Source organism: Myiozetetes cayanensis, unplaced genomic scaffold, assembly GCF_022539395.1.
Source record: "Myiozetetes cayanensis isolate MyiCay16 unplaced genomic scaffold, myiCay2020 scf15, whole genome shotgun sequence".
Classification (NCBI taxonomy): domain Eukaryota; kingdom Metazoa; phylum Chordata; class Aves; order Passeriformes; family Tyrannidae; genus Myiozetetes; species Myiozetetes cayanensis.
The window spans coordinates 17003751-17030910 of record NW_026087159.1 but is presented as its reverse complement, the minus strand read 5'-3'; the positions used below and the strand labels follow the sequence as shown (position 1 = coordinate 17030910).

Genomic DNA, 27160 nt, shown 5'->3' with positions numbered 1-27160 from the left:
TTTATTTACTTTAAAAAGGCAAGGTGTTTATTTTTGTAGGGAATAAAAATAAACCATAATACAAGTGTAACTTCCCGGGACAAATACATTTAGAGAGAAAAACCCACAGTGCTTCTCTAAAGATGGGACAGTTACTTTTTCAAGCAGTGCATGAACTAAAGTGACACACAGGGAATGTTCTGGAACAGGGGGTTTCACCACCCACAGCTGACCCAGCTGTCCCTCAGCAGTGACACAGACAAACAGCACCACTAACACTGCCAGCCAGCACTACACACAGGTTTGGGAATGTGCCCACAGAGATCACTTTGGACGACAGGGAAGGTCCACCCGGGCTTGGGGTGGGATCCAGTGCTACGAGTTACTGCAGGAGTACCTGCTACAGTAAATACAGATGCATTTACAGAGACAAATGGTGGGGGAGGCACAGCACCCACTGCCCTCCTGTCCCCCTCCTGCGCTGCAGAGGGGCCAGTAAATTAATGTAATTATTAACTGGACGTCACATTAATGGAATAATTACAACACCTGCCCCAACAAATGACACCGACTGCTGCTGGCACCCACCTGGTTCCTCAGCTAATTAATCAAGTGCTGGGCAGTAATTAAAACTGGTACATTCAGAGCAGCTCCTCCCCCCGGGGAAGTGGCTGGATGTGCGTGAGGGCTGGGATGTAAACAAGGAAGAACTGGGTTGGTCCCCACACAAACAACCCCAGCACCCAGAGTGGTGGGACAGGCACTGCTGGAATGCTCCTGGTCCCTCATGGTATCCATCCCTGCCCTGTGCCAAGGAATGATCCTTTGGGAGGGGACCCTCAGGCACTGGGGCTGCCCAAGGACCAGGTTTGCCAGGAGGTGAAGGGCAGCAGTGCCTGGAACAGGAGCTCTTCCCTTTGGAATGCTTCTCCTGAGGGTGCTGCAGCTTTGGGAACTCCTGCCAGGGCTCTCTGGCTCCAAACCCGCTGGAACAGCAGTCACAGAACTCTTCAGCCTGGACAGTCCAACCTGTAATCCCAGCAGGCCTCACTCCAGGTGGAAATCCCCCAAAGCACACCTTCAGCTCCTGGCAAATCCTGCTCTCCAGGACTCCAGAAGCTTCCTGAAGACAACTGAAGGCAAGCAAAGCTTCCCAGCTGCCTCCAAGCAAGTGTCCTCCTCCATCCCAGGCATTTGTGCACCAGCCACACTGCAGGGGCAGTTTTCTTCCAAGGACTTTACTCAGGCAACCACTGAGCACAGGAACGGACCAGGCAGCCAGGAAGAAACTACACCCAAAGCCTTTAACACACTGCTTTTTCTCACCATAAAAAGGCCATGGAGAACTAAAACTATGGACAAACCCATTATTCCCTTTTTTTCCATCAGAGTAAGGAGCACCCACTGCATGTTCTCTGCCAACTGCAAAACAAGACAGAGTTTAAGGATCCACCAAAGTTCCCATTGAGACATTTCCACTGAGAAATGAAGTTCCACAGGTCCCTCTTCTACTCCAAAGCAGTGGTTTCACCACAAAATGTGTTAAAGGTTATCACTGCAAGGTTACAGTGGGGTGCAGCAGGAGGGTCTCAGGAAAGCCTTGGAGGGACCTGGTGGAGCAAGAGGAGCTCCAGAAAAGAACCAGTTTTACACAAACAGATCCCTCCTCCCTCCCAGTTCTCCCAGTCAGAGGAATCCAAATGGAAGGAAGTTGCATTGTCCACTTAAGGGCTCCAAATAAAAGCAGCATTTCTGACCTCAGGACGCAGGGAAGCCCCACTAGGAATAAATAAATCCCAGTAATTCTCACCCACACAGGCCTTGCTGAAGCAGATTCCTGTGTAACAGCTTTTCCACTCCTACAACACTTCCAGGGAACAGAGACTCAAGTCAGCAGGGCATTCCATGAGGAGGGAACACAGGCTTCCTGCAATGCTTCAGGAAGGAGATCCCCCCTGACCTTCATGTTTGGTCTTCAAGCACCCCAGCACTAAAAAGCTTCTTGCCAATGGCTTTTCAGACCAGTAACCTCATGGAGAGCCAGGAAAGCCTGGAATCCTTTCCAGCTCCCTAAATTACAGCACCAGCAGGAATGATTTTTTAATACACTGCAGGTTTGGCCAAGTCTGTACACATTAAATCCAAGAGGTTTAAAAAGACAGGACATGAATTTTTGCACTTCCCAGGATAAAGTCACCACTGTTCTGTCACTGAAGTCGAAAGCAGCAAGGTTACTACAAGTTACCAACACTTGCAGGCTCTGAAGTGACCTGCTGGTGGTTACACACACCTGGAGTAATGTTGTAGTCAAGGGGATTTGGTGGAGATCAGGAATAATTAATAATAATTAAACCTTCTCAAGGTAATCTGTGGCAATTCCAAAGACAAGACAACGTGTAAACATTTACAGAATCCTCCTGCAAGCTGGTTTTGCACAATAATTAATCAATGGCATGTCTGAAACCTTCAGGAGTCAGTTAAAACCCTCTACAATTCAGTATCTCAAATGAAAATCAGAGACATTAAAGGTATTAAAAGAACTGATGATCTCTAGAATACTTGGTCATAAAAAATGCCTGTCTGGGCCTCATTTCCCATTTGGGATTTCTCCAAGAAGCTGGTACATTCTTGTACACCTGGAAAGCAGAGACGGGGCTGATCCATAAGTCATCCCTGGGGCAGCGTTTCACGTGCTTGGTTTTCAATCCATCACACATTTCAGCTCCCACTCCTTCCTTGAAAACAACTCTATTATTTGCTTCATGACTGACAACCCCCCAATATTAAAAAACTTCCTCTTTGCCATTCCAGGCAGTGAAGAAGCTCTAATAAAATAGATCTTTTCTTACCCCGAGTGAGACACTCAGGGGAGTTTTGGGTTGGTTTTGTTCTACTTTGCCTTGAAGACCAAACCTCACCCAGTGGTTTCACCCTGGGTTATAAACACATGAGGGGGGCTGATATTGCATTTTATGATGCTATAATGGAATGGTTCTGCTTCTTACTGGAAGCTGGGAAGGCTCACTTCAAGACTTGCTTCATAAAAGAGAAAAGCTGGGTTTAAAATTTAACAGCAGCACCTAAACAACAGTTTCAAGAGCAAGCAGAAAAGCACCCTGAATTAACCGCCCAAGGGGACTCTGCAATTAAGCACATCTGGAGAAGCTTGTCCAGAACAGGGAATGTGGGACAGTTTTCCTGGGGGGGTGGAACATCCTCCACCTCTCCCAGGCCACGCTGTGACCTCAGAAATGCTCCTTAGGCCTTGACCTTGACAAACAGCCCCTGGGCTGAGCTCCTGAGCTCATCAAAAACAGGCTGTTCCCAGGAGCTCTGCTGGATAATGAGCCCCTGCTTTTTAACCCACAGCCTTGGAAACTTGAGTTTTCTTGCCTGAACAAGCAGAACAACATTTTTATTGATTTTTAAACATTATTTATCGATCTTGCAAAGTTACTAACCCAAATTGTGGCCAGGATGGAAAATGACAGTGACTAAAGCCAACTCAGGGGTCCTGAGTGAGACCCTTGGAGCTCTCCTGGAGCACAGGTGGCTGCACCAGCATCTCCCCTGGAGCAGGACACCTCTCAGAGCCAAAAAAACTCTCAAGTTTGCTCTACTTGGAGGAGCCAGGGCTGAAACCTCAACCCTTTGAGAACATGCAAAGGCATCCAACCCGAGTCCTTCACGGAATTCCAAGGGAATTTTTCCCAGGGATATGCCTGTACACACTCCTTTAGGGCTGTGGGATGCCACAGCCAATGGACTGGGAATGTTGCTCCCCTGAAGTACTTTGGAGCTGTAAGGAAGTGCAGCCTCCAAGTGAGTTGTGCTTTTAGTAAATCCTGCAGGAATCCTTTGGAAAGTTGTTTGCCTCCAGCTGTGGATTCAGTGCTGTTAAATTTAAGTGCTGCTTATGATCCTATGAAACCTTTAGGCCCAAACTGTTGATCCACCTCAGTTTGGCAGTGTGGTCCACTCTGAACCTTGTGCCTCCACAGGAGGCTCTCCCTTATTCCTTCTTATCCTGACCCTTTTCCATCCCCAGCCTTCAGGTGGATAACTTTTGGTTGGGTTTGGTTTTACAGTCATTGATTTTCAGTTTTAATTTGCTTCTTCTGTGTGTGCTTTACCCATCTATGAAGCAGCAGAGTGAACCTTGCCAATGAACTTGGTCACACTTCCACTGTTCCATGAAACCTGATTTTGCTGGGAATGCTTTGAGGGACCTTCAGACACTCATTTGTGACAGGGACACCCGTTCCTTGGGGAAAAAAAGTCCTTGTTTCTTTACAGGGCTTCTGTATGGATGCAATACACATCTCTGCTTTAAACCTGCATCTCCAGCTGACATTCCAGCACATGGAAGAATCCAAGTAGTGTTAACAAGCCCTGGAGCCACAGCCACATCCCAGGGTGTTCGTGTCCACTTCATGTTCCACTGAGGGGTCACAAAATCACTGTTCATCTCACCACATCCTGATGGCACAGACAAAACATCCCAACAGTCCATGTAACTTTAACAGCCAAGACAGCATTCCCTGTAATCACTCAGCAAGTGATAAAATCATTTTAGGCCCCATTTCAGCAGGAGAACACAGCTCATCTCTAACTGCTGCCTCATCAGTGGATGTGGGGAAAGCACACTGATCCCAGCTTAGAACAGTCACTGCCTTGCTTCAGCTTAACCAAGACCATAAAATAGGAGAGGAAAAACGGCACAGAAGTGTTTTCCTGTCTTTTCTCGTTTCTAATCCCCCCCCGGTCCAAAATCCACGTGTTCCAGGCTGACTCTGGCTTGCTGCAGTAAATGAGGTCCAGAACAACTTATTCTTGGAGAGGTCAGCTTAGAGAGAAGCTACTGAACTCAGGGGCATCAGCAAAGATCCTGGGGAGGCTGCAGCAGGTAAAAACCTCCTTAGAAATACTGACTACAAAGACCCAACACTACACTTTACACTACAATAATAAAAACAGCACATGGTGTGGCTGGACATGAGAACAACCTCAGAAAAAGGCAGAGGGGGTTTGGTTTTGTTTAACAAAAATGCATAGGAAACAAAAACTGAGTCAGTTCTGCTACAAGGTGAGGGTCCATGCAGAGAGTCATTCACAGCTAAGAAAGGATGGGTTTTGTTTTTTTTATCATTTTAAGATGAACTGGAATTTTTGATCACTTTAAGATGACCTTGTACCAGCACTGAGCACGGACAGACTGCATCCTCCCTCCTCTGCTTACAAAGACTGCCCAACTCCCAGCATTGACTGGCCAGGATTTCTTCCAGCTTCAAACACCAGTGCTGGCAGGCAGCCACAAACCTTAAAAACACACGTGTTTCCACCAAAAACCGAGTTTACACGAGCTCCAGGAGCCTCCTGGGCAGCTCTGCATCATTCCAGCTGCGCAGGGATGTGTGCCAAACCCAACCTGCTCCCCCAGCACACCCTGTACTCACACTCAGCTGTAAATGGGGGGGTCTGCACCCCGTGGGGTCACCCCACCAGAGCCTGTGTCACCCAACAGTTCAGAGCTCCTCACTGGTGCTGAGCATTCCCAGAGCTCCTCACTGGTGCTGAGCATTCCTGGCCGACACCTCCGTGGAGGCACCGAGATCCTGGTGGTGGTGGGACAGGTTCTCCTTGTGCTTCTGGTCCACAGCTGAGCCCACAGACCCTGGGGAGGTCCCATTGCTCAGCACAGGGGGTGCTGCCCCTCCATAGTCCTGAGGAGTGCTGGGAGCAGCATGTCCTGCTTTGGGGAAGGAGGAAGCTTCACCGGGCAAAGGACCGTCGAGGAAAGGAAGTTTCTACACGAATGAAAAGATGTTAAAAATAAAATTAATGAAAGCCACTACTCCCAGGTGTCAGAAATGTACAGAAAATCAGCTGTCAACACAACAGCCCTGTGCCAGTGCCTCTTTTCCAGCACTGAAACCCATGGGGACAGATCTTTATGTGTTTGATACAAAGACCAATGTTTAATTAAGAAAGAAGTTTCAGCATCCACATTAAACTGGCAAAGGACACTGATAGAATTCTCACTGATATATTTTTAGATGTGATTTTAGTTTGTTTGTGGGTGTTTCAGGTTTTTTTAATACAAACAGCAAATCCACTACAAGCAGAGCCTTCATTTAACCCCTCATTTTGCCCAGCTTGCCGAAACAACTCCCCAGCACCAATATTCAAACCCAGGTACGCTGGCCAAAGCCATCGTGGGACCTGAAATATGAAATAAACACAAACAGCCTCACGTTTTCCAGTTCAGATGCATCCTCCTCCAGCTGCACCTTCTGGCTCGTGCAGCTCAGCAGATGATCCAACACACACTGCTTTGGGTGCATCCCTTTGTCAAAGCGATTGTACATCCCACACCAGAACCTCAAGAACAGGGCAGGAGAAAGGGAATTAGGAGGTCACTCGTGCCCTACTGCCAGTATTCTGTTAAGAGAACAATTTGCTTCAAGAAATTTTCTTTGAGAATTCCTTAAAGAATTTCCAACAGCTCGTGGTAGGTAACTGATTGCAAGAAACCTCCACGGCCTTGGATTGTGAAATTCTGTCTCAACAGGCAAACTTGCAGAAAGTTAAAAAAAATGGCAGTAGGTCTTAGAATAGGATGAAAATACACTTTTTTTTTTCCTATAGCAGACTTACTGGAGGCTTGGGCAGCTCACCTTCAAATCCTCAGCGTGCCCAACTTCCCAGCTTTTATTAAAACTCTTTGCCCATTAGTAACCACACGAAGCACTTAAAAACATATTTGCATCCCCCCCTCCCTCAGCAGGGACCACAAACAAAGCCAAACTCACCACCTCTGCTGCCACACCCTGGGCAAGCAACCAGAACACCCTTCTTGGGACAAAGACCCTGACTGCATCAGCCTGGGTGTGACTGGGCACCACAATTCTGCTTGAAAGGCTTTCTTAATACTTATTAAAAAGGAGAAAAGGAGGAACTTTCTCAAACAACTGTCCACCCTGTGACTTAACTGCGAGAGAGCAAGCAGTCAGGGGTGTGTGGTTCTATCTACATCTGAAGTTCTGCTTTTCCTTAGCTTTCCTCACCCTCTTTCTCAACCCCAAAGAGAAGATTTTAAATTGCAGCACCTGCACTTATTTAACCATCACCTGTGCACTGCTAATCTCAGTTTAGGGGTGAGGAATGGAGGGGAAGGGTAAAGCAAACCAAGCTGTTCAGTACAAATTTATTGTATTAAACCTGACTTATCAATCTACATCGTAATGAAAGAAATCCCCCCTTCTTAAATGAGCAACTTACTGGAAGCTGAAAGGCAGTGTGTTTGGTTGAAGCTCTTTGTAAGCTGTAAACCCTCTGTACAAAGGATTTCTCAATTCCTGCTTCCTCTGTAAGAGGAAAGGCCACAGAGAATGGGTCTTCTCAAAAATTCTGTCAAGTATAAATAACATCTAATCACTAAAAAAAAGAGGCAAGTGGATTAAGAACTCTAACTGTTCAGAGCAGAATTAGATTAAGGGAGCTATGAATTATTTTTACACATTATCTGATTAATTACACAAACACAAGATACATCCCAGAGGAATATATAATCCACCAGCCAGTCCAGAAGGGGTATTTACAAGTTATTACTGTGGTCCAAATTAAAACATTTGTCTTCTGGGATATAAATTTTTGGCATCTCCCAAGACAATGCTACCCTTAACCAACCTAGAATTATATTAAAACACACAAACACACCCAACCTGCTCCTCCCCTGCCATTTCAAGTCAATTCTGGCTCTACAAACTGCCTACTCACCTGAGATCCTCCCGCTCCTTGTGGCAGGTCCCGAGGAAGTTGCCAAACTGGCAGGAGTAAACGTGGTCATGGATTTCCAGAAGGAACCTCTCGTTGAACTCGAAGGAGCAGGGGAACTGCTGCATGAGCTGCCAGACACACTCCACAAACTGAGTGAACACGGGGGACACCTCCTTGGGGTCCCCATCCAAGTGGCCACACCTGCAGGGATGTAAACAGGGGTAAATCCTGTGGCACCCAACACAGAAAGAGCCCCCTAAACATTAAAATGGGAAGTCTTTTTCCAGTTTTTCAAGTTTATGCTTTGAACTCAGTCAAAGTCCTGACCAACAGCAGCTGAGATCTTCCCCCAGGAGGGAACTGTGAAGAATGAATCAGAACACTGCTGGTGGCACAGGCTGCCCGGGGCAGTGGTGCAGTCACCACCCCTGCAGTGGATGTGGCACTTGAGGACATGCCTTGATGGTTGGACTTCAGGATCTTGGAGGTCTTTTCCAACCTTAATGATTCTGTGATTTTATAATTAGCACTCCTCAAATAACACAATTTTACAGGTAGGAAAACACTCAGAATTCAGACAGTGAACTCAAACCTATGATTCTGTGAAGTAATCAAAACCCACTGATGAAATAACAGCCCTAGAAGATACTGCCTTTATGTCACCAACTCCAGTCTTTTGCAAATCTTCTCTCCCCTGACTTGTGCTTTCCTTTGAATTTTTTTCTGGGAGCACATTAACCTCAAGACACTGGATTGGTTTCCCAGTCAAGCCCCACCCAAATAACCTGCTCCTCTCACCTGTGGGAGAACTTGTGGCCCATTGCAATCCACTCCTTTTCTATCAGAACCTGCAGTTTCAAAAGAGGGATTAAACAAAAACTTCGGTTAAAAAAGCAAAAGGAAGCCTTGATGCTAAAGCCTAAAGAGCTGACGACTTTACATATAATAAGTATATAATAAGTATATAAGTATCATGTATATATAGTTACAAGCATATCCACAGAAATCAATGGGAACAGGAATTGTGATTTACAGATTATCCAGTTACCAGTGCAATGGCATTGCTGGAATGAGAACTTGAAGCAAATCTAGTACTATTTTGAGGGAGTTTCTATGTTGTTAAAGTCATAAGCACACTGAGCTAAAAGAATCAACAGCTTAATAATGCCCTATGTGCTATTTAACTCACCAAAACAAATCAGCAACTAGAATTCAATGAACTTTTAACACACAAATAGGAATATAAGAAATACAGCTGTGTATTGAGGAGCTCAGGATGAAATCAGAACCACCAATTTCTCTTTTAAATAGAATCCCTGTGCCAGCCATAGGAAAATAATAAGCAGTGTTTCCCTGAAAGATGTCTCAGGAGCCACATGACTGATGCTGCATCCATTATGCCTTGCTGGATCATATCTAAAGACCAATATCTGATCTCATCATGCAGAGGCTTAAAGAACAGAAGGTAGGAAAAACTCACAACAGAGTTTTTCAAAGGCTTCATTTCTATTGCTTATCAAGTTTTTCCACTCCTAACACTCCTGGTTAATTCATTTAGGAATAACCACTGTCAGGGGACTTGTGCCTATAAACCCTTGTCTCAGGGGACGGCCAAGGATGTGTCTGTGTTACTTACTGCTCCTGTTCCTAAGAAATTCATGAGACCTACATGACAAGCTCCCACAGCACTTTTTGGTGGATTGCAGCCAGAGCTGCATCCTTTCCTCACCCATTTCTTGCTGAAATCTCTAATTAGTGGCTCTCCTGTGGACATTCAAGGAAACAAAGATTTGGGAATTGTAAATCAACCCCTGCCTTTTGTGCCCACGCTGTTCAGAGCAATTAAAGCTCGTTACAGAATCAAAGCTGGTTTATATAGGTCACCTCCTGCTTGTGCCAGGAAATGGCCTAAAACCACTTAATTAGGGCCTGCTTACATTTCCAATGCAGGAAGCAGTTTTTAGTTTCGAATTTTTAAAATTCCACCATTGCTGTCCTTACCATGAAGCCCTTGAAGGTCCTGTAGAAGGGGTCCAAGAGGAGCCCAGCCAGGGAGCAGACCTGGGCCGTGCGATCCCAGCCGTCGGAGCAGTGCACCAGCACACTGGCCTTCTCCTCCCTCACAGCCTGAGGAGACACCACACACAGCACTTCAGCACCTTTCCAGCTTCATTTCTGAAATAAATGCTACCCCTTCATCTGTATTTACCTAAAAGTCCAGAGGAATATTTGTCTCTTCTCATCTGGACCATAAAAATGCACTGATGTCTGTGGGTCATTCCATCAACCCACAGAAACCCCAACTAGAAGGAAATGCTGCAGCGTGTCTTGGCAGCAACAGACTGGCAAGAACGAGACCTTGTGATCTCAAACACTCGGTCTCCTGAAAATCCAAGAATTCCCAGTCTCCTCCTCTGAGGAAAGATTTGGTGTATGGGTAAAGAATCGGACACACGGAGATGAGGAACTTCAAGAGAGATTAGAAGAGCTGATCCCAACCTCCTCCCATATGGATCATCTTCTTCCCCTTGTAACAGTGGCAGGAAAACAAAATACCATTTTCATGCTTGCTACGTGGGAAAATTGTAAGAGTCAATTACTCTCACAACTCTTGCAACGTTATTTCCTGCACACCCTTTACTCCTCCAGAAGAGCCCTGGTGACTTCTCTCCTGTTCCTAACCTGCAAAGCCACGAGCTCTGCAGAAATGAGGATGGTGTTCAACAATCAAAATCAGTGTCCACATCACACAAACCCAGCAAATAAACCTGTCAAAAGAATCCTGCCATTAAAGCAGGGCAGGTGACTGCATAACGAGCCCAGGGTTATGAGCTGTTTGCTCTGCTGTACAGAGCTGCTTCTATTTCATTTTACTCGCATTCTGTGGGTTTAGGTGTTTCAAATGAGTTCTAATAAAGCCTCAGGAATTGCCTGCTGCAAAACAGCACACAGGACAACATCCCAACACTCTGTCACAGCAGTGTCTAGGAGAGAGCCCAGCTGGCTGACCCACTTGTGTCCTCCAAGTTGCTTTGGAGAGCTGAGGCCAACCTGGATAGCAGTGTTTTCCCAGCTTCTCTCCAGAGATACCTTCCCAAACAGACAACTCCATGTTTTTTAATCCACCTGCAGGCTGGAGAGCAGCTTCACCTTGGCAAGGAAGACACCTGCATCCATGATAGCCTTGATGTGCCGCAGCCAACCGGAGTTCTCCAGCCCAGTGAGGAAGTCACTCATGGAGGGGGATTTCATTTCACACACTGAGAACAAACACAAAGGAATGAGCTGACACCCTGGGAACAGCATCTCCTGCACCTCCTCGTTAGCTCTCCACAGCCTGGTATCCTAACAGCCATATTTTTAAAGTGTCAGCAGCAACATCCTGTCTAAAGGACACAGAAAGTACTGGCTGAATACTTAACATTCTTAACTAAAAACTCCTGGTTTGTGTAAGAACTTGAGGCTCGGAAAATATCCTCTTTTTTTCAATGGTAAGTCATTATTTTCTCAGCTGAGTTTTTTCCAACAAAGTGAGAGTTTAGTGATCTGTTACTTCACTATAAATCACCACCACGCATCTACAACCTTTCCCTCAGCATCACAGAGATTTAAAGACAGGAGACTTCTAATTTACAGAGAGAGAAATAACATGTCTAACCTTGAAGGCAACTTAGATGCTGTAATGAAACCCAGCACAGAAAATACGGACAGTAATAAAGTTCACTAACAGTCCATAAGCACCAGAGAGTGAGGTTTTATCACTGCTGAAGAAGAATATGGGAGCAAACAAGTATTTATTCTGCCTCCTCTTCCACCACAAAATAAATCTGCCAGGAACAGGGAACTGAGGACTCCTACTTGTGATCATCCCCCTCTTGATCCCCAATGGCTCAGGGAAGCATTTCTTCTGCCCCACTTTGCTTTTTCCCCTAAGATAACAAGGAGCTTAATTACCTTAGGTACTCTGCATTCTAATATATTTATGTATTAAAAAAATAGTTTAATACATTATTAAAAGCAAGTTTAGTCAAAAGAAATCAGAAATAAATGACAGGTAAGAATGAGATTCAAGTCTTTGGAAGATCATGCCAAAACTGTATTTCAAATCAGATTCAATTCAGATAACGCTGAAATACTCCAAACTCAACCCATCAAACCCCAAAAAGTATTTCCTAAACAACCTCTTGGTTTTCTTTCAACAGCTCATGAAGCAACTGTGAGACTTAGTAGTAAAATGTAGCATTTCTAATGTAATATTTCTTAGCCTTTTCCTTTTAATTTGGCACGTTAATGAAGGAATGCTGTTAGTGTTAGTTGCTGGTTTTGAACCACTGCAAAACCAAGCACCAGAACAAATCAAATGCCAAGCAGGAAAGCATTTTAACTGCACTGATACTTCCAGCCACTTCCACAGAGCAAACAAAGCAAGACACCCTCTGCTCCCAGCACAATGCTCTGCATGTAGGATCTGGACAGCTTTTTGTCCAGAAGTAGCCAGGGGTGACAAAGGCCACTCCCTGGGCTGTTCCCACCTTCCAGGAGTTTCTGCAGGCTGCTCCTCATCACGTGGATGTTCTCTATGCCGATGAATTTGAAGCGGATGTTGTCGTAGTTGTCCTCGTTCTCGTAGCCCTTCCCCGCCGCTCGGTTGGCCATGGCGTTCAACTGCCAAACCCGGGGAGTGGGACAGACAGGAAGGCAAAATTACAACAATCCACGGAAAGAGACGAGCCTGCTTTGCAAGACTTTCCTCCTTTTTAAAATCTCCCAGAAAACAGACCGGACAAAGCTGTTTCTCAGCTGTACTTCCCCACCTCCCAGACATTAATTCCCTAAAATTACACCACTGTCTCCAGTCCATCTCTCATATGCAGAGGCTCATTAAGACCCTGACTAGAATGTGCCCAATTTCTGCTCTCATCAAAGCAGGCAGGGAGACACTGAGCCTGCCCTAACTGTGCAGCTACCTAAGGAAATTCATAGAGAAGCAAAGGAAAGCAAAACTAGGAAAGCCATTTTTCCCAGTGACATACATACATGGTGGGATAGAAATAGTAAGAGAATTCCAAAGCTTTTCACAGACATACATGCACAGATGAAATAAAGCCACCTGAGGGAAACATAGAAATATTCAAGTTGAGCAGAAAGAATACAGCAACCAACTGGAACTGCAGAAAAGAAGTAGAAAAGAAGCCAGTTGCCCTAAAAATTACCCCCAAGAGTTCCAGAGCTACAGGAAATCTTGAGTGGTGACAGAAAACAGAGCAGCTCCACCTCCCCCCAGGTTAATTTGGGCAGAGGAGGGATTTGCCTCCACAGAGAGAAGGGAAGGAAAAGTCAGGTGTGGTACAGCCATGTTTAAATCTATCAAATAACTCCAGTGCTTCAGTTCTACCATCCAAAGTAAGGTATTCACCAATTATGAATGCTCCCCTTTTCACCAAATATTTTAGCACAAAATTGCCATCAGAGGTGGATTTCAGGGGAACATCTTTGACACTGGAAGCTGCCTGTACCAAAAGAACATGCACTGATTGCTATAAACATGTCTATCATTGCAGAATAGGTGATCTTTAGGAAATGTCACAGCACAAAAAGGCAAAATAGCACCGGAACAACAGGTGAAACATTCCCCATTTTCCCCAAAAGACTCTTCCCTTCTTGCCCTTGCCATGGATTTAACTAAATGTGCAGCTTCTATATATATATTTATATAAAACTAAATATATATAACTAAATATGCACCTGCAATATCTGAACAGCAAAGCAGGTTCTCAGAAAGCTCGATTTTAAAACAGTCAGAGCACTCTGAAACCTTTGCATTGAAATACTTGTGTGCTGTGAAATTCCCTGTGTTCTGATATGCTTACACCAACACTCCTAACCCATATGCTTGCAAGAGAATCCTTAGTTTGGTTCCTAAATTCAGTTCCTCGAGGTGACAGTCATTTGAGATTGAATTTTGCAAGTCCTTTATCAATATCCTCTTAAATAAACCCCTCAGCTCTGAAGTTCTGGCCCCAAACAGTGGCTATGGACCAGAAGAGCTGAACTGTATTAAACCTCAAGCTGCACATCCCTTGTGTTATTTTTAAAAGGCAAAAAAAAAGGAGGAATTGCTTTTCTCAGTTGTTATCAGACCCCACACAGCCTCGATTCCTGCCAGGTCTGTCAACAAATATGTAAAAAATAATTTATATTTTATCTATTTATATATATTTTATATATATCTAAACATATACATTATATATCATAAACATAATAATATATAGTGTATATAAATATATTTCTTCAATATCATTACTTTCGAAATAAAATATATTTATATAAATAAACTATTTTATAGAAACATATTTATGTGTATATAAATAATAATTATATTTGGAGTCTTTTTTAATTTTTATATATTCAAATAAATAAACAAATAGATAAATGAATTAATAAATAGATAGATAAATAAATAAGACTCCAGCCCCATGGAACTGAAATCTGAGGCTTCCTCCCAACTCAACACATGGAGGACTCTGCAGGGAAATGCCACAATCTTCAACCCAAGACACTCCAGGAGTGCCAGCTCCCAACAGCACTCAACTCTCCAGCCATACACCCTGACCTAGGGACCCTGCATCCCTGATCCCACACAGCCTGGCAGTTATTATCCTGGAATATTCTGAACTGGAAGAGAAGCACAAGGATCATCAGGGAGGGAGTGACTCCTACAGGGTTGACCCCACAAGGCTGGCGTTATCAGCACCTGAGCTAAGTCAGCTGGGCCAGAGCCACTGGGACCAGCTTTACCAATTCCCCCCCGAGGTTTCAGCAGCCCAGAACCCCAGGAAGGTACCTTTGGCCTTGTGTCTACAACATACATGAAGGGGCTCCCGGGGTTGGCCTCTCGGATGGCCTGGAGCATCTGCTCGTCCTCCAGGCAGCGCGCGCTGAACCCGGCCAGGGGCTGACTGCAGCGGCACAGGGCAGCCTGCAACACAGGGCAGGGCTCAGTCCATCCACTGCACCCACACAGCACCCTCACAGCACCCACAGAAACACAGGGCAGCCTGCAACACAGGGCAGGGCTCAGTCCATCCACTGCACCCACACAGCACCCTCACAGCACCCTCACTGCACCCACAGACACACAGGGCAGCCTGCAACACAGGGCAGGGCTCAGTCCATCCACTGCACCCACACTGCACCCTCACAGCACCCACACAGCACCCTCACAGCACCCACACTGCACCCACACTGCACCCACACAGCACCCACAAAGCACCCACACAGCACCCTCACAGCACCCACACAGCACCCACACAGCACCCACACAGCACCCACACAGCACCCACACAGCACCCACACTGCACCCACAGACACACAGGGCAGCCTGCAACACAGGGCAGGCTCAGTCCATCCACTGCACCCACACTGCACCCACAGACACAGGGCAGGGCTCAGCACCCCCACAGCACCCCACACACACACAGGGCAGGTTCAGCACACTGCACACACACAGGGGGAGCTCTGAGCCCACACACACACACACAGGGTGAGCACTGACCCCACAGCACCCCACACACACACAGGGCAGGTTCAGCACACTGCACACACACAGGGGGAGCTCTGAGCCCACAGCACCCCCGTATACACAAAGGGTCAGCCCTGACCCCACAGCCCCTCCCACCCACCCCAAACACCCATTGAATGGCGTTAATTGTGTTCCCTTTCACTGGAAAACTGCTGCTTAACTGGACCCACACAAACCCTACTGGGCCATTTCTCAGAGCAAGAAGTTTGGGAAACTTCATTAGGTAGTGAGGCCAAGAAACCTCACACTGTGCTCTGCCTGATGATCAGGATCCCAAATGTTAGCAGTCCATAGAACCCCAGAATCCCAGAAGGGTTTGCTTGGAAGGGACCTCGAAGACCATCTTATTCCATCCCCTAAGCAATATGTTCCACCTTCCACTAGCCCAGGTTGCTCCAAGCCCCCTCCCACCTGGCCTTGGACACTTCCAGGGATCCAGGGGCAGCCACAGTTGCTCTGGGCAACCTGTGCCAGGGCCTCCCCATCCTCACAGGGAACAATCCCTTCCCAGTATCCCATCTAGCCCTGCTCTCTGGCAGTGGGAAGCCATTCCCCTTTGTCCTGTCACTGTGTGCCCCTATAAAAAATCCCTCTCCCTCCTTTTCATAAGGCACTGGAAGGCCACAATTTCTCATGCTTTCTACTTGGTTTCTATTTCCAAACCATTCTTTTCCACAGTTGTCCCTCTCAGCTGTTCCTGTTCCATGCTCAGAAGTGCACTGAGTATGCTGGATGTTGCCAGCACAACTCCATGCAGTGCCCAGGTCAAGACACACTTCCTCAGGGAAACAACAATTTGGCTGTGATAGCATTTTCCTCACATCAGCATCTAAAACACTGCTGAGGCAGCAAAGTTAAAAATTTACATTCTGGTCTTCAGTGGAAAAAACAAAAAAATGAAACCTTCACTTATTGTGACCTAGTGGGGATTTATTTCAGGGTGGTTCCTCCTCTTCAATACTATTAAAATATAGCTGAGTTAACATGGAACTTGGTAAAACATTATTGGATATAGCTAAACAGGAGATTTAAAAGCCCCACATCAGCAGGAATTGCTGAAAGTTGATTTAAAAAAAAAAAGGCAGGTTGGAAAGTTTGGGCTTTTTGCAGAGCTCTGGATGCACCTCAAATGTTTGGCTTCTTCTATGACTCAGAACCAACTAAAATTAACACCATTAAGAGAAGCACAGTTCTCAGATGTCTCAAGTCTAATAATTATTTCATTATTTCCTGTCACTAGAAGGGAACTGGGCAAAAAGGGGAACCTTCCCTCCCACCCCAAGCCAGCACTAACATTGTTTTCCTTATACAAGTAAGAAAGCACCGGAATCCGCCCTCGGCTTCTGAACTTCGAACTTCCCATCACCACTGCCTTGGAGGCAGCTCGAGGCACCACGATTTCTGGAGGGTATGTGCTGCAAACCTGAGTGAGGAGAAAGAAAAAACCCAGATATTGGTACTGAGCAACTGAAAACCCATGAAAAATTCATGTCGAGCTTGTGACGTTAAGATTTATTTAGAAAAATAATACAGGAATAGGTTCAAAATGAAACAGTGCGGTGAAGGAGAGGATCCATGTTGAAAGTGAACCTAGAAATTATTTAAATTCATAAATTTTACGGAAGTTTCTGATTTAGTATCACAGAATGGTTGGCGTTGGAAAGGACCTGAAGGATCATCTTGTCCCAACCCCCTGTTCTGGGCAGGGACACCTTCCACTGGCCCAGGTTGCTCCAAGCCCCATCCAACCTGGCCTTGGACACTTCCAGGGATCCAGGGGCAGCCACAGCTTCTCTGGGCAACCTGTGCCAGGGCCTGCCCACCCTCACAGGGAAAGATTCCTTTTCACAAAAAGAGAAAGTAAGAACAACTATATTTAAAAAGTTCCCCCTAAATCTTATTCTGGAAAGGAGCTCCCAGCAATCAGGAAGCATCCTCAGAGAACAGCTTTATCCTTTCACCTCAACCCAGAACGGTCTCTCAGCATGGACTTCACAGATAAGCTCCTCCCCAAGCCTGGCTTTACATTAGGCTTGACAATTGTAACACACAGGCTGGAAACCCTGAGGAAATTCTAAAGCACTGGCACTTGAGAGTTACACTTCAGCAAGTGCAGCCTCAGAGTGATTAACGATTTGAGCTGCTCACATTCAGGTGCCCTAATCAGCTACTGGAAACAGCATCTCTCCCATCACATCTCAATTCAGTCATCCAAACACCCAGCCAGGTAAAATGAGCTGTCACTTCTGACAGCACAGGCTTGTATTTCTTCCACCCTAAGTGTAACAGCAAAGAAAGCTGCCCAGGGATGAGAGTGGGGAGCAGGGGAAGGGATTCAGGACTGAGTATGTTGGATTCTTCCTCAAAGCTGCTTGCTTTGGCTTTTTGACAGCCAGGTCTGACTGTTCCACAACATCAGAAGAAATAAAAATTGAAATAATGTGGAACAGGATTTTGAACAAGCTTGCTGACAAATGCTGTTGTTTAATGTTGTTTAGATCCAAGCTGGCCTTTCAAGGAAAATAACAGCAGCAGCCAGTTTGGACTGAAATGACAGAGAGCCCTGATAGAGCAGAAGATCCAACCAAGCAAGCAAAAGAAGGCCTGTTTTCTCTTGCTGTTTTTCTCTTCCTTCCTTCCCTAGTCCCTCTCCACCCTGCCTCACCCCCCCCCAGTGCAAACCGCTGCCATTTATGTCTCTCCTACACATCTGCCCCCAGTCAGGTGGGACAGGCTTTGGAAATACCAAAAGCAGCTAAGGGAGCTTCAGGCTTTTCCTAACAGATGGTTTGACATTTCTCTAGCAGAACAATTCTCTGGTCCCTTGCCAGGGGGATCAAAGCAAACCAAGGTGACTCTGCAGCTCTTCTGTAGCATCATTATCTGCAACTTCCCATCAAGATGATGCTGCTGAAAACCAAGAGAGCTCATTCCTCCCCAGAGGCAGCAGCAGGGCTGCTCCCTGTCATTAATAACAACATGGAGATACTGCATTAAATGGCTTCTTGGGGCAGGAATTACCTCATAGTCCTTGTTAATATCCGTTATTTCCCAGTAGTCGTTTGGAATTCCCATGCGCTGGTAATCCAGTTTTAAATCAATTAGTTTCCACCCAATTTCCCGGTTCTCTTTAGACATTTTAGGATTGTAAGAGAAAGCATAAAGTTCTTCAGGTTTCACTGGGAAGAAGAAAGAAAAAAATTAACTAGTTACAGATGCAAAGACATAGAGAGAGGCCAACACTTCTGGAAATCAATCATTCAGCGCTGCAGAGAAAAACATTTGCGATATCTATAACTTCTCAACCCCATATTTATAGGATTTTGGTCAGGGTAGTGCCAAGTGCTGACAACTCGTCCTGAAATCCTCAGGGATTTCCAATACTCAGCTCCCACATGCAAGGAAATAGGCTTAAAACGTTTTGCTAGAATTAATTGTAAGTCTACAGCAGTAATTTTTCCCGAACCAATGATTTCCTCCTGAATTCACTGCAACAGGCATGTTAGATGGGATTTATGTCACAAGCATTAACCCATAAATGACAACACATATTAGAAGACCTATTTTCTGTGCAGAGTTCATACAACAGCTCTTGCACACCTGGAAGTTCATCATTCAACAGCAAGTTCTAACCCTGAGAGATGTCTGGAGTGTTACTTTCAGCCCAACAAAGGCTGACTCTGACAAATGGTCATTTACCATCCCAGTCTCCTCCCCCCTCTCCATAAAATGCAAATCCAGCCAATAACTCCTTCAGCTAACTCCCAAGCAGCAAGTGCTCTAGAGGCAGAGGAAAACCTGCCAGGGGCTGATAAAGCAGGTAACCCCCAGCTGTCCATCCCTGCGCCAAAAAAACATGAGGGGAACACACACACAGACATTTTAAACCAAAAACAGAGCACTCTTAAAATCCTTAAGCAGAAGAAAAGAAAGAGCCACAGCATTTACACAAATAACTACAAGAAACTGGTGTGATCCCCTGCAGTGACACCTCCCAAGCTTCAAGGCACTACCTAAGTCTCTAATTTTGAGACAGGGACAGCTTTTAAATGTAATGCAGAAACCCTTCAGATACAGCACTAGAGTCGAACTCCAGAACTAAGAAAACTCCAGGGAGCACAAGGGGGATGCTGGGAATAGACACAAGCCTTAATATCAATTAAAAAAAATTAAAACCCAGCAAACCCCACTTCTCCTACAGGATTCTGAGCCCAATCTTGTGTGAAGGGCAGCAAGAAGTTGCCTGGTGTCATCAATTCCCCTCCCTCGGATCAGTGACCCAATTTACAAATTGCAATTACAAATGACATCCTTTGTAATAATAACACAACTCAGGTTCACTGAAGTAGCACCCCAAAACCAGAGGCAGAAGGCAGGCAGGGACTCAGTGGAATGCTGTGCTGCAAGAAGAACAAGAAGCCTGAAGATTCATCCATGGTGGAACAAAAAGCTGGAGCCAGAAGAGACCACAGGCTTTTGAGGATGTTTTGCTCACCCTCCTTCGGAGTGACTCCAAGTCAGGGCAGCCTGGGTGAAACACAGGGTGTCACAGCTGAGCAAACAGTGCAGAGCAGCTTAAACATGCTGCTGGAAACAAATCAAAGATGCCAACGTTTAAGGCTTTATTTGTGGAATTCCTGAATTCTGGGTCAGTTGGAGAGGGCAGAAATGCACACAGAAAGCAGTCAGGTCACAGGAATGACTGACAGTGGCCAGGGATGGGATGTGACACTCAGTGTGGGTGACAGAAGAAAGCCTGGGACAGACTCAGTCAGGCAAATGAACCTTTCATGGGCCTCCAGAAGTTACTTGTGGAACACCAGTTCATTCCCACTGCCACAGGACCATGGAAGGGCCTGGACTGGAAGGGACCTTAAAGATCACCCCCTTCCCACCCCTGCTGTGGGCAGGGACACCTCCCACTAGCCCAGGTTGCTCCAAGCCCCGTCCAACCTGGCTTTGGACACTTCCAGTGCTGGGGCAGCCACAGTTTCTCTGGGCAACCTGTGCCAGGGTCTCCCCACCCTCACAGGGAAGGATTGATTCCCAACATCCCATCTAACCCTGCTCTCTTTCATTCTCCCTTGTCCTGTCACTCCAGACCCTTGTGAATAGTCTCTCTCCATATTTCTTGTATGCTTCCAAGACTGTGTTTAAGTGGGAAGCAAATATCCTGCTCTCTCCTTCCCGAGCCCACCCTTTGTCTCTGGTGGGAGAAGCTGGTTCTGATTCCACATCCTGCACTGAGAGCCCAAATCAAACCTGGGGCAGACACAGAATTCCCAGGGCTCAGCCCAGCCTTCCAGCTTAGAGAGCTCCAAGAATTCCCAGAAGAGACTCCCACTGTCAGTACCTGGCTGGGAGAGCTTGAGCAGGGAGGTGAACACGTCGTGGCAGTCCCGCTCCTGCCCCAGCACAAAGTGAGCCACGTGGAAGTTCTTGCAGTGGATGAGCAGGGGGTACCCAGCTGTGGTCAGGGGCAGCTTCTCCACACTGGCAATGTGGTGATGAAGGATCTGAAAAACACGGAATAAACAACATTTTTCAGATAAGGCTTTGAGCAGCACAAGCAGAAATGAAGTTTCTGTAACACAATCAGCTATTTATGGTTCCTGCAGCTAACTAGCAGTTGAAAATGAGATTATATGTGATTATTTATCAAACATAAACACCCAGACTGCACCCAAAGGCCAGGTAACTAAAGCAGGACTGAAAAAACACAGATGTACATAAATTACTTACAGAGATTGATGTGCAGCTTGGTTTACCTGGTGCATTTTGCTTTCCTTCCACCCTCATATACAATATATTCTGTCATCCTCACTTTGCTTTAGAATCAATAAAATAGGCTAATTCTGCACTTCCAAAAGCTGTAAATTCAAGTTTGGCGGCTTGGTATATTGAGTTTGAGAGAGGAAACTACACAAGTTTTTTACATTCTTTGAACAGACACTAATTCTGTGAGTGAACTCTATCAAGTCATGTCACCACTGTGCTCATTTCCTTCCAAACCAGCTGTTTCTGTTGAGCATTTGGTATTAAAAGGCTATAAAAGGCCATTACAGCTTTGGAACTTCCAAACTTTTTTATATTGGATATGAGAGCATGTAGTGACAGGACAAGGGGGAATGGCTTCCCAGTGCCAGAGGGCAGGATTAGATGGGATATTGGGAAGGAATTGTTCCCTGTGAGGATGGGCAGGCCCTGGCACAGGTTACTCAGAGAAGCTGTGGCTGCCCCATCCCTGGAAGTGTCCAAGGCCAGGTTGGACGCGGCTTGGAGCAACCTGGGCTGGTGGAAGGTGTCCCTGCCCAGGACAGGGGGTGGCACTGGATGATCCTTCAACTCCCTCCCAAACCAAATCAGCCTGTGACATAAAATAACTTTTATACATACGTGTGTTTACACAGCCCCAGGCACCACAACATACCCATGTTTCCTTCCTGACTTCAGCAGAAGCCTCCACGTAGATCAGGTGGGTGGCTGTCAGGTACAACGTCCCGGTCGCCGCCTTCCTGTTGGCGTAGCGATCCAACAGCTTCACGTTCTCCACCTGCAACACAGAGAGAGGCTGAAAAAACCACAGAATCCCAGAATCACGGGGCTGCAAAAGACCTCCAAGACCATCAGGTCCAAGCTGTGCCCCATCCCCACGTTGTCCCCCAGCCCAGAGCACTGAGTGCCACGTCCAGTCCTTCCTTGGACACCTCCAGGGATGAGGACTCCAAACCTCCCTGGGCAGTTCCAATGTCTGACAGCCCTTTCCGTGGAAAAATTCCTCCTGATGTCCAACTTTGATGGAGGGATTATCTAAACACCTGTTGAGCCCCAGTCATTCAACTTCTAATATGCAACTCATGAAGTAAGACAGGAAAATACACAAAATCTAAGTCTGCCCCGCAACACCAGCTCAGCTTTATGCAATTATTTCTCCATGAATTAAAGCCAAAAAGATTAAGCAAACAGCCAAGGTTCAGCACCGGTGTGAGTAACAGGATGACTGGATGTGTAGCCAAGATGATTCCTGTTTGTTACTGGGCAAGGCTGTCAAATAACAAGACAAAGAACTGCAAAGAAAAGACTTGTCTGTGTTCAGAGTAATCAAAGTGTTGCTCTGAAAGGAACAGCCCTCTCCAGTCTGACTTCCAAGTGCCTGTTAAAAAACCATTAGGAGCTACTTCTTGTATCTCACTTCCTGGCCTGTAAGTGCATTTCATAAACCACATCGAGCTAATTAATAAAAAGCAGCTTAAAAAAAGCATCAGCACAGATATAATAAAATATTTGACAGTATTTCATCGATCTTCTCCTGGCCTATTTGCCTCTTCACGAAGGTAGATGGAAATTTTCTTTCACCATTAAGCACAAATAATGGGGAAAAATAATTGGATAGATAACAAAACCACGCTTTTTAACAGTGTATGATAGATTAGTTTGGGGTATTGAATGTGTCAGTTTTCTTACATTGTCTGAGATAAGCCACGGAAAATGTCAGCAGAGAAACTTGCAGAGCAGAGGCAGAGGTTGAAAGACTTCCCAGCATGTCATATTTTTCATCAAATATAACTATTATATGTAATATTTCCCTTTTTCAGGGCACTAGATACAAGCAGGACGAGCAAAGCACCGCAGGGAACAGGGGAAGGAGCATCCCCAAACCACTATTGTAGAGAATAAACCAAAATACAACACTATAACAACTTCCATGGCAGCAAAAGGTAAAATTAAATTATTAACAGCAGCCTGAAGTAAATGCAATTTATTTTTAGCCGCCCGAACACAGCACTCCCGGGAGTTCCTGTTCCACTGAATTTGACGGGGGGAAAAAAGCACATTTGATTCCCTCTTTGGGACTGAGGGGGGTGGATATTAAGGAAATTTTCGGGGATCGCCGCCAAACGCCTTGTGTCACCCCTGCAGACGCGTCCCCTGCACGGCGGCGGAGCCACGACCGCATCCACAGCGCGGCTTCAAACCCGCCGCGCTGTGCCCCGAGGGCGCGCAGGGGGTGCTGCCCCGAGGGGGAGCAGCGAAACAAAGCCCGCCGCTAAGGGGAATAGAGCCCGGTGAGGGTTACCTTCGGCGTGCTGATGTGCTCCATGGCCGCCGGGCCCCGCCGCCCTCAGGGGCCGCCCCGCCGCCATGAGGGACCGCCCGCCCCGCCCCGCCCCGCGCTCGCGAGAGCCGCGCGGCGCCGCCGCCATGTTGGGGGAGGGCAGCGCTGAGGGCAGCGCTGAGGGCACGGCCCGAGGTTCCGCTCCTGGGGTCCCCTCCCGGAGCCCGCGGGATGCTCCTCCCAGGGAATATTTGAGGGAAAAGCCTCCTTTCCCTCTCAAGATGTACGGCCTGCAGTGTTGCCCTCAGTGGGCTAATAGTCCTCCCCACTCGTGTAAGGGATCAGAGGCGCGTTTCACATTAATGCTTGGCGCACTCAGCAGAGCTAATAATACCTGTTTATCAGGTTTTCCCTATATTTTAATTTCAGAGCGCGGCGCTGCCTCTCGCGGATACCCAGCCTGGATCCTGAAGAACTGCTATAATTCCTGTTCCCGTGCCTGCAATGTGTTCCTTCCAACCCAAGTCCCCAATTTCCTGAGAAATTCCCTTCAGGAGGGTGATCTTGTGTGGAGTCTGAGAATTACCAGGTCTTGATTATTACATGATCAGAATCACAGACTGGTTTGGGTTGGAGAGGGACCTTAAAGCACATATAGTCCCAACCCCTGCCACGGGCAGGGACACCTTCCATGGGTGTTTTTCCAATGGGAGATGTTGGTGTGATGAGCCAGTCAAATGTTTTTATGGATCCCAGTGAAATAGTTAATAAAGGCAAAGATAAATAATTTGCTAATCAAATTATCTTTACAATGTTAGTGTTAGTGGTTAGTTTGAATTACAAATGTCAAACCACAATGTTATGTTACTATGGAAAGCTATATCTTACTATGTTAAACAAGTTCTGACTGTAAGCTTTAAATGAGCCTATAAAGATATGGATAAAGGGGCATAGCTGAGCAGTACAACCCCCGGCACAGGCTGTTGCAGCCGAGCCAGGAGCGGCGGAGCAGCCGTGGCAGCAAGCTGCCCGAGGGAGGAGCCGGCCCGAGGGAGGAGCCACTCGCCCTGTTCCGAGAGCAGCCGCTGCCATCTGAGGACCACCTCCATCTGGGGCCTGCCACCCGGCATCCAGGCGCCGCCTAAAGGGGAGGGAATAGCGGCACATATAAAAGATCATGGCACGTTTTTGGCGGGAAGACCGTTGGCGGAACAGGAGTTTCCCCGGGTCTTCCAGCGCGCTGCTTTGCTTATTTGCCTTCAATAAATTTCTACAATATATTTAAAAGAAAAAATTTATATCTGGTCATTTGACTATAACACCAGCAAGACTTTTCTTGCTTGAACTCCATAAGGTGTTGATTAAAACACTGTTTATTAGAGATAACATGAGAAGGGAAAAGGGGGTACCCTACCATTCCTTCCCTGGTGGGAATCCCAAGCTGTGCGGGATCAGATGGACCCCAGCCCCGGCACACTGCACAGATCTGGCTTCATCCTTCCATCTGTACCCTCAGAATTAACCAAATCTGGAATTCCTACCCCTTGTACAAACATTCCATACTTGTACAAACCCACATGGCTTCACTTCCAGGGAAGAGGAGACACACAAGGTGTAAATCCCGGGTGTGGAGCAGCACAGGCTCCTCGTCTGCACTTAGTGGGGGCAGGACTTATTAATTATGGCTTTGCTCCACATAATCCAAAGTCGGTTTTTTCCCCCTTAGTCTCTCCTGGGGTTTGCAGAGGGATGAGGACACTTTAGAAAGTTAATAATAAACAGGGTGGGTATCACTGAAGGGACTCTACAGTGCTCCACAATTGAGGTGCAGAATATCAACTCTTCCTCCTCCTCTTCCCAAGGGAAATGGCACACAAAGAAGGCACAAATAAAAAGTGAGGGAAGAAATAAGCACATGGAGATGAGAAGAGCTGGAGTAACAGCTGCATTGCCCAGCCAGGCACTATCACCCTCACAGCTTATTCCCAAACTAATCACCAGGATCAGTTTGAGCAGCAATCCCAAGGAATAAAGAGAGCTGACTCCTGTCAGGGAGCTTTTCCCAAGGAACAGATATATTGTCCACATCTTCTCTCTGCAATCTGCATTTACTGAGCCTGAGGAGTTGTACAAAGGGAGGTGTCAGAAGAATATAAATGGAGAATGAGGCCACAGAGTTGAGCTCAGCAAATACATTTCGAGTGTATTTGAGGGGGAAGGTGAACTCACAAAAAAAGACCTCATAACCACCCAGGTCAGTGATGAATAGGGCTTAAAAGGAGTGTTTCACCTGTCCTCCAGCTGCTTTTGCTGGGTGGATGACAGCACTGACACAGAGCAAGACGTGTACCAGGCAACCAAGGCCATGTCCCAGGCTTGGCTGAACTTGTGAGTACAGCTCACAGCACCTTCAGACTACCCATTTTTGCTGTCATTTTAAGTCACATTTAGTATAGAATTCCCCCTGTACTACAGGAATCTGTAACTCCTTTGATCTTGCTCTGAGTTCCTTACGCTGACGTTGATTCTGCCATTCACCCAGTGCCCACCCTCAGCCTGGACAGGTGGTGTGCTGAGAGAAGAGTGGCTGTCTGAGTTTATTTTGCAATCTGCAGAACCATTTGAAGAGCTTCAGTTTGCAGGAACAAGCTAAATTGGAGGTATGGCCTGTTCCTCACCAAGCAATTTCTGTAATGTCATTTTTATTAGTCACTCATCCTTTAGGAAATGTTTAACAGGCAGATAAAATCTAACACAATAAATCTCTATCAACAAGACAGTCAAATCTTTTGTGATGTGGATGAAAATTACATTTTTGGAGATATATTTTAGAAAAGAACAATTTATTGTGCTACTTTTACTGTGAGAAGGATGGGAGGGGGCATTACCAGACACCCACATTCCAAGCTCCTGGAATACAAGTGCCAAAGGGGCTGTTGGAAAAGGAGTCTTGTTTACAAGTCTTATCAAGAGAATGGTGCCAAAAATACTCTGAGATAATAAGTTTAGATACAATTCAGTGCACACAGACCTGCCCAGACCCCAGATCCTGTCATTTTGGGAGCAGACAGCACAAGGAATGTCATGGCCAAGTCCATCAGTGTGCTGATGCCAAGGCCAGCTGAAATACCAGGCAGGAATTTGGCCTTCAAAGTTTGTTTTTCTCACTTTAGTGGTACTCAGGAAATAGCTGTGTCAAGAAAGAGCCTCAGGAAGAACAGATTTCGCCCATATTTTAGAATTTTGACTGTCACAAATAAAATCTGAAGTATCTTCTCAGAGAAGAAAAATTTACAAGTAGCTTAATTCGGGAAATATGAGGCTGCTGAGAAGAATGAAAGCAGTGCTGGGCACGGGCTCCTGCAAACCTTAACCCTTGGAATTGTCCTAAGTCTGAAGGGCCCTTCAGTGGAAATTTTTAAGTGAGTTTTGATATCATGAGGTAGTATCAGAGTCCTTATGTGAGGAGCTGCAGCGTCACTGTGTAACCTGGGCTAGTGGAAGGTGTCCCTACCCATGGCAGGGGCTGGAACTGGATGATCTTTAAGGTCCTTCCCAACCCAAACCAGTCTGGGATTCTGGGATTCTAATTACAGCCTCTGCTGATGGACCCAAAATGATTCAACTGATGAGTTTCCCTGAAGGTTTTGAAAGTATCTCACAGAAAAAAACCTGTACCATTTCTTACCCCTTTTCTGCTGACAGTGATGGTCCCCTCAGTGCCACCAGAGTGGGGCAGGTGGTTCCTAAAACCTCACTGCTCC

At 46.3% G+C, this 27160-nt stretch overlaps 1 protein-coding gene across 1 annotated transcript; it reads right to left on the bottom strand.

Moving 5' to 3' along the window:
• Nucleotides 1-23500, bottom strand: MTMR8 (myotubularin related protein 8). Its single transcript, XM_050310635.1, has 14 exons — nt 23418-23500; nt 21771-21893; nt 20694-20856; nt 18362-18519; nt 16635-16763; nt 14603-14737; nt 12291-12423; nt 10909-11018; nt 9760-9885; nt 8557-8606; nt 7759-7959; nt 7261-7389; nt 6234-6360; nt 1-5786 (listed from the first exon to the last, which is right to left on the bottom strand). The coding sequence occupies exons 1-14, from the start codon at nt 23439-23441 to the stop codon at nt 5544-5546; spliced, it is 1851 nt and encodes a 616-aa protein (XP_050166592.1). The 5' UTR covers nt 23442-23500; the 3' UTR covers nt 1-5543.
• Nucleotides 23501-27160: the final 3660 nt, after the last annotated feature.

Excerpts from the sequence above, each read along its gene's own strand:
- MTMR8 (XM_050310635.1), bottom strand. The coding sequence starts at position 23,441 with ATGGAGCACATCAGCACGCCGAAG. Across the intron at positions 18,520-20,693 it reads GCTCAAGCTCTCCCAGCCAG|TGAAACCTGAAGAACTTTAT; the intron begins GTACTGACAGTG and ends TCTTCTTCCCAG. Across the intron at positions 7,960-8,556 it reads GGCCACAAGTTCTCCCACAG|GTGTGGCCACTTGGATGGGG; the intron begins GTGAGAGGAGCA and ends ACATCCCTGCAG.